General features: G+C 36.6%; 1 protein-coding gene across 1 annotated transcript in view; it reads right to left on the minus strand.

The window, feature by feature from the left end:
• The window catches only part of LOC103307937, a 3,645-nt gene extending 886 nt beyond the window's left edge, over nucleotides 1-2,759 (minus strand). The window contains exons 1-4 of the mRNA XM_008180448.1: nucleotides 2,074-2,759; nucleotides 1,713-1,987; nucleotides 763-1,619; nucleotides 132-644 (exon numbers count right to left, since the gene is read on the minus strand). Coding sequence (XP_008178670.1) covers nucleotides 132-644; nucleotides 763-1,619; nucleotides 1,713-1,987; nucleotides 2,074-2,759 — 2,331 coding nt within the window. The remainder of the gene's footprint in view (nucleotides 1-131; nucleotides 645-762; nucleotides 1,620-1,712; nucleotides 1,988-2,073) is intronic.
• Between the last annotated feature and the right edge of the window lie 5,430 nt (nucleotides 2,760-8,189).

Consider the following 8,189-nt stretch of genomic DNA (forward strand, 5'->3'; position numbering starts at 1 on the left):
CATACTAATGAAATCTTGGACTCAGGACATTCTACTTACTTAATTTTAGACTAGTAGATCCTTTAGTAAGTTTTAAGTTCTTGGTCCTCATCTTGGGCGCTTGATATCTCTTCATAGTTCAATTTATTTACATTTATTTGTTCAATTCTTGACATTAAATCTGCAGTTATATTTTCTTTACCAGGTATGTGCTTTATTTCAGTAGTAAACTGTCCAATATAATCTAGATGTCTAAATTGTCTTGGAGAGCACTTGTCAAGTTTTTGGTTGAAAGCATATGTCAGGGGCTTATGGTCTGTCCAAACTATGAAATGTCTCCCTTGCAACATATGTTTGAATTGCTTGATAGTAAGGTATATGGCAAGGAGTTCTCTGTCATATGTGCTATACTTCTGTTGAGCAGTGCTTAATTTCTTTGAAAAAAATGCTAGCGGCCTCCAATTGTTTTTTTCTTCTTCTTGTTCTAAAACACCTCCGACAGCAAAATTTGATGCATCAACTTTGACTGCCAGTGACGCTGAACACTTTGGATGTGCCAATAATACTGCATTTGCTAAGGATGTTTTGCATTCTTGAAACGCACTCAGCAGGTTCGTTCCATTCAATTGTTGTTTTGTCGTTTTTCTTGTTTCCTTTTTGGTATGCTAACAATGGTATTTGATTTTTAGCAGCATTTGGTAAAAAATGTCTGTAAAAATTGATCATACCTAAAAACTTCCTTAGTTCTTTGACTGTGTGTGGTTTTTTGTAGTTAAGAATGACTTGGACTTTTTGTGGTAGTGGTTTAGTACCTAAACTGCTTATACTATACCCTAAAAAGTCAATTTGTTCAGCTCCAAAAACACATTTACTCATATTTAATAACAATCCAAACTTGTCTAGACGTTCAAATACTGCTCTGAGGTGGTCTTCATGTTGGAGTTTACTTTCAGAAGCTACCAGTACATCATCCATGTAAGGGAAACAATAGTCTAATCCCTCAAGTACTCTATGCATGAATCGTTGGAAAGTCTGTCCTGCATTGCGTAGACCGAAAGGCATTCTAACAAATTCGAATAAACCAAATGGTGTACTTACAGCTGTTTTGGGAATATCACTTTCGGCTACAGGTATCTGGTGATATGCTTTATTAAGGTCAATTTTAGAAAAACAATTTTTACCTTGTAGTATGTATGCTACATCATGAATATGTGGTACTGGATAACTATCTGCTACAGTCTTACTGTTAAGAGCTCGATAATCTCCACATGGTCGCCAACTGCTATCCGCCTTCCTAACAAGATGCAAAGGACTTGACCAAGAACTGCTGGATGGTCGACAAATTCCTAGGTCAACCATGTTTTTGAATTCACTTTTGGCTATTGCTAATCTATCCGGTGGTAGACGTCGTGGTTTTGAGTTGCATGGTGCTCCATTTGTTGTAATGTAGTGGACAACGTCATGATTAATGTTAGATGTCCTGGAAAAAGGTTTAGTGATTAATGGAAATTGTGCTAATATACTTGCATATGGATGGTTTGCTTGCACGGTTGTAATCGCAACATCTGGGCATTCAATTGTTGAACACTGTCTAACCAACTTTGTTAAATTATCAATAAGTTTCTTATTGTTTAAATCAACTAGTAACCCAAAATGCTTCAATAAGTCAGCTCCTATTATTGGCTTAGTTACATCCGCAATAACAAACGGTCAACAGTATGGTCGACGTAAACCAAGGTTTAATGATATGATTTTTGTGCCGTAAGTGTTGATAGCTGTACCATTTGCAGCATATAATTTTAATGTATCAGATTTTGTTTGTTTATCTGCGTTTGAAGGTGGTACCACAGAGATTTCTGCTCCACTATCAACAAGGTACTTCAGTTTGCTGGCGAGATCAGTTACAAATAAGCGGTTTGTTGTGCTTGCACAACCAGTCGCCGCTTCAACTGGTTTGCTTTCTAGTTTTTTTTGTTGTGGAGGCTTGAGTGCATCTTGCACCATGAGCCTTTACAGATTCTTGCTTTATCCTTAAACTTGGAATGGAAATAACATAGTTCGTCTCTCATCTCCTTTTGGTCACGTGACTTGGACCTTGTTCGTCCGTATTGCTTGCCATCTCTCTTGTCATTGTTACGGCCCCGTTGACTCAGTTCTTCGATTGCTTTAGTAAGTGAAATAATTTGCAGTTCCAAAGCTGACTGCGAATTATTTGTTTGGCATTTGCATTGCTTTTCCATGTTCACAGCTGCAACGGTACTTACTTCACTTACTTCGTGGATTTTATCAGCCATTTTCGACAAATTAGATAGTGAGTCTGTGCTGGTCGTGAGTACAGCTTGCACTTGTAACGGTAAACGCTGTAACCATAAATTTTTTAACATATCGTCGGCTAACTGGTTGCCTGCTAACTGCTGCATTTCACGAAGCAAATATGACGGTTTTTTATCGCCTAGTTCTAAATCTCGTAATAACTTTTTTAACTTTTTCTCTTCAGACTCGGATAAGCGTTCGGTAAGTACTTGTTTTAGTTTTAAATACTTATTGCTTACCGGCGGTCTTTCAAGAACGTCCGATACGTACGTGAGTATGTCCGCGTCTAACGCGCCAACAACGTAATGAAACTTCGTCTCGTCATCCGTGATATTTGCTGTGACAAAACGGGATTCCAGCTGAGTAAACCACATTTTCGGATTCTGTACCCAAAATGGCGGTGCCTTGAAATGGTGTATGAATGTTGGCTGTTGAACTTGCTGTGTTTGTTGACCGTCGTTAGCCATGTTCTCCGTCGAGGTCACCACTTTGTAGCTTATATATTTGTATTATAGAAACTACGAAACAATTATTAGTTTTGAGAACAAAAGGTATTTATTAAGTTACATACATAATTATTAAACAAACTACAAATTATAAAATCATGAGACACAATTACAACTACTCAGTCTTCACGAGGTACATTATTCGCGACAAAACATTTTTATATTATTTTTACTTAACCTAAAATAATAATTATTAATTATCAATTATTACAGTCTGACCACCTGCGCCACATACTCCCCCTTCAGTGAGGGTCAGTCCCTGAACCTCACTGGTAACCGTACTGCTCGGCCACTACGGGTAGTCTTCTGGTCAGGTGATACACTTCTCTCCTCCTTCATTGCTCCTTGAGGTACTTGGTTTTGGTTTTTGTTTGGTCGTTGATGAATCGGTAACGTTTGAGATACATGTCCCTGGTTAAAAGGTTGTTGGATTGGTGCTTCAATGTAAGCGGGTTTTACTCTATCTATGGATACTTTACTCTCTCTTTGCCGGATTCTTAATGTCATAGTTTTGTCTGTTCTTTTCAACACTTCATAAGGTCCATCATACGGTCTTTCCAATGGTTTTTTGACATGGTCCTTCCTAAGGAAAACATAATCACAATCTTTTAGGTCTTTATATACAAAAATATTTTTTTTTCCGTGTGCAGATGTTGGGGTCGGCCTTATCTCATCGAACCAAAGGCGTAATTTGGCAGCGTATGTTCCAGGGTCTTCATGGGTATTACTGGGTGTAATAAACTCTCCTGGTAACCGTAGTGTACTGCCATACACTAGCTCTGCCGATGTAGAATTTATGTCTTCTTTTACACTATTGCGCATGCCTAGTAACACACTGGGTATTATGTCTACCCAATTGTTGGAATCATAACATCTGATTGCCGATTTAAGCTGTCTATGTAACCTTTCCACCAATCCATTGGCTTTCGGATTGTATGCTGCAGTTCTGACCCGCTTTATCCCTAACAGTTTGATAGTCTTATTGAAGGTAAGTGACTCAAATTGAGTACCTTGATCAGTAGTAATAATTTCTGACACTCCAAAACGTACTATCCAACCATTATACAGTGCCCTTGCTACTGTTTCAGCCGTTATATCCTGCATAGGAAAAACCTCTGGCCACCGTGTGTACCGGTCCACACAAGTTAGACAATAACGATATCCTTGGCAGGGTGATAAGGGTCCAACTAAGTCAATGTGTATGTTTCGGAAACGTTCCGTGGGTACTGAAAAATTTGCTGGCGCTGAAACTACATGCCTTGTGACTTTGGATGCTTGACAAGGAATGCAGTTTTTTACCCAGGAAGCAACATCTTTGTTTATGCTTGCCCAAATGAACTTACTTTTTATCAACTTGGTTGTTGGTTTAACTCCAGGGTGAGATAATCCGTGGATTATATCAAATACTAGTTTGCGGTGAGTAACAGGAATGTATGGTCTATTTACACCTGTTGAGGTGTCGCATACTAATGAAATCTTGGACTCAGGACATTCTACTTTACTTAATTTTAGACTAGTAGATCCTTTTAGTAAGTTTTTAAGTTCTTGGTCCTCTTCTTGGGCGCTTGATATCTCTTCATAGTTCAATTTATTTACATTTATTTGTTCAATTCTTGACATTAAATCTGCAGTTATATTTTCTTTACCAGGTATGTGCTTTATTTCAGTAGTAAACTGTCCAATATAATCTAGATGTCTAAATTGTCTTGGAGAGCACTTGTCAAGTTTTTGGTTGAAAGCATATGTCAGGGGCTTATGGTCTGTCCAAACTATGAAATGTCTCCCTTGCAACATATGTTTGAATTGCTTGATAGTAAGGTATATGGCAAGGAGTTCTCTGTCATATGTGCTATACTTCTGTTGAGCAGTGCTTAATTTCTTTGAAAAAAATGCTAGCGGCCTCCAATTGTTTTTTTCTTCTTCTTGTTCTAAAACACCTCCGACAGCAAAATTTGATGCATCAACTTTGACTGCCAGTGACGCTGAACACTTTGGATGTGCCAATAATACTGCATTTGCTAAGGATGTTTTGCATTCTTGAAACGCACTCTCAGCAGGTTCGTTCCATTCAATTGTTGTTTTGTCGTTTTTCTTGTTTCCTTTTTGGTATGCTAACAATGGTAGGTATTTGATTTTTAGCAGCATTTGGTAAAAAATGTCTGTAAAAATTGATCATACCTAAAAACTTCCTTAGTTCTTTGACTGTGTGTGGTTTTTTGTAGTTAAGAATGACTTGGACTTTTTGTGGTAGTGGTTTAGTACCTAAACTGCTTATACTATACCCTAAAAAGTCAATTTGTTCAGCTCCAAAAACACATTTACTCATATTTAATAACAATCCAAACTTGTCTAGACGTTCAAATACTGCTCTGAGGTGGTCTTCATGTTGGAGTTTACTTTCAGAAGCTACCAGTACATCATCCATGTAAGGGAAACAATAGTCTAATCCCTCAAGTACTCTATGCATGAATCGTTGGAAAGTCTGTCCTGCATTGCGTAGACCGAAAGGCATTCTAACAAATTCGAATAAACCAAATGGTGTACTTACAGCTGTTTTGGGAATATCACTTTCGGCTACAGGTATCTGGTGATATGCTTTATTAAGGTCAATTTTAGAAAAACAATTTTTACCTTGTAGTATGTATGCTACATCATGAATATGTGGTACTGGATAACTATCTGCTACAGTCTTACTGTTAAGAGCTCGATAATCTCCACATGGTCGCCAACTGCTATCCGCCTTCCTAACAAGATGCAAAGGACTTGACCAAGAACTGCTGGATGGTCGACAAATTCCTAGGTCAACCATGTTTTTGAATTCACTTTTGGCTATTGCTAATCTATCCGGTGGTAGACGTCGTGGTTTTGAGTTGCATGGTGCTCCATTTGTTGTAATGTAGTGGACAACGTCATGATTAATGTTAGATGTCCTGGAAAAAGGTTTAGTGATTAATGGAAATTGTGCTAATATACTTGCATATGGATGGTTTGCTTGCACGGTTGTAATCGCAACATCTGGGCATTCAATTGTTGAACACTGTCTAACCAACTTTGTTAAATTATCAATAAGTTTCTTATTGTTTAAATCAACTAGTAACCCAAAATGCTTCAATAAGTCAGCTCCTATTATTGGCTTAGTTACATCCGCAATAACAAACGGCCAACAGTATGGTCGACGTAAACCAAGGTTTAATGATATGATTTTTGTGCCGTAAGTGTTGATAGCTGTACCATTTGCAGCATATAATTTTAATGTATCAGATTTTGTTTGTTTATCTGCGTTTGAAGGTGGTACCACAGAGATTTCTGCTCCACTATCAACAAGGTACTTCAGTTTGCTGGCGAGATCAGTTACAAATAAGCGGTTTGTTGTGCTTGCACAACCAGTCGCCGCTTCAACTGGTTTGCTTTCTAGTTTTTTTTGTTGTGGAGGCTTGAGTGCATCTTGCACCATGAGCCTTTACAGATTCTTGCTTTATCCTTAAACTTGGAATGGAAATAACATAGTTCGTCTCTCATCTCCTTTTGGTCACGTGACTTGGACCTTGTTCGTCCGTATTGCTTGCCATCTCTCTTGTCATTGTTACGGCCCCGTTGACTCAGTTCTTCGATTGCTTTAGTAAGTGAAATAATTTGCAGTTCCAAAGCTGACTGCGAATTATTCGTTTGGCATTTGCATTGCTTTTCCATGTTCACAGCTGCAACGGTACTTACTTCACTTACTTCGTGGATTTTATCAGCCATTTTCGACAAATTAGATAGTGAGTCTGTGCTGGTCGTGAGTACAGCTTGCACTTGTAACGGTAAACGCTGTAACCATAAATTTTTTAACATATCGTCGGCTAACTGGTTGCCTGCTAACTGCTGCATTTCACGAAGCAAATATGACGGTTTTTTATCGCCTAGTTCTAAATCTCGTAATAACTTTTTTAACTTTTTCTCTTCAGACTCGGATAAGCGTTCGGTAAGTACTTGTTTTAGTTTTAAATACTTATTGCTTACCGGCGGTCTTTCAAGAACGTCCGATACGTACGTGAGTATGTCCGCGTCTAACGCGCCAACAACGTAATGAAACTTCGTCTCGTCATCCGTGATATTTGCTGTGACAAAACGGGATTCCAGCTGAGTAAACCACATTTTCGGATTCTGTACCCAAAATGGCGGTGCCTTGAAATGGTGTATGAATGTTGGCTGTTGAACTTGCTGTGTTTGTTGACCGTCGTTAGCCATGTTCTCCGTCGAGGTCACCACTTTGTAGCTTATATATTTGTATTATAGAAACTACGAAACAATTATTAGTTTTGAGAACAAAAGGTATTTATTAAGTTACATACATAATTATTAAACAAACTATAAATTATAAAATCATGAGACACAATTACAACTACTCAGTCTTCACGAGGTACATTATTCGCGACAAAACATTTTTATATTATTTTTACTTAACCTAAAATAATAATTATTAATTATCAATTATTACAGTCTGACCACCTGCGCCACAATGCTATAAAAAGCTACAATTTATTAATATAATTATATTATGATTAGGGCAGAAGACTTGTAGCATTGTGGTCCACAATTTAAGATTTACTTACCTCATGACTAAATGTATTACTAAATAGTTCTTAGTTTATTTAGTCGTGATATTTTATAGGTGACATTCATATACCTAGATTGTAGAATCTTCTGTTTTCCTCTTAACATCAATTATCGCACATAATAAATTAAGTATCTATTATATGATATACATATGTATATACCTACGTAGGAATATATTTTTAATAATAATAAAACTTATACAGAGTGTACCAGAAAGAACTGTCCAAAAAAAAAAAAGGTGGGTAAGTGGATGTCGCTCTGCTGTACAGTAGGTTAGAAGTGGGTCACTGTATAATGGACAGTATTAAATTTGAATTCAATGATATAATATCACTGTATAAGAAAAACGATTCTGAGCGGAGACGGTATATCAGTCTATGTATTAGACATATAATATATACTTATCTATGGTATTAAAAAAAAATTGACCTATAATAGGTACCTATAATAAATTCCAAATTAATCATATCATAATATCTATTAGGTACTTATAAGTTATAACGCGTTATACATCAACAAAAAACCGTGGTAAAATCATAGATATATAATAGTATACTTTAGAAGTTTCAAGTACCCACGAATAATATTATACAATCACAACAAAATAACTAAAATAGTTATCCTAGGTTTTTAATATGTAATTTCGTCCAAATTTGTACTTAAAATGACTATAAAAATAAACTGCGTATATGTATTTTTTAGATTTTTTGGTAACAGAATTAATTACTTACGTGGAATCTTGTTTTAAATTTTCAATTCTTAGATACAAAAATTGAACATTTTATACATTTT

Source organism: Acyrthosiphon pisum, chromosome X, assembly GCF_005508785.2.
Source record: "Acyrthosiphon pisum isolate AL4f chromosome X, pea_aphid_22Mar2018_4r6ur, whole genome shotgun sequence".
In the NCBI taxonomy this organism is placed as follows: Eukaryota; Metazoa; Arthropoda; class Insecta; order Hemiptera; family Aphididae; genus Acyrthosiphon; species Acyrthosiphon pisum.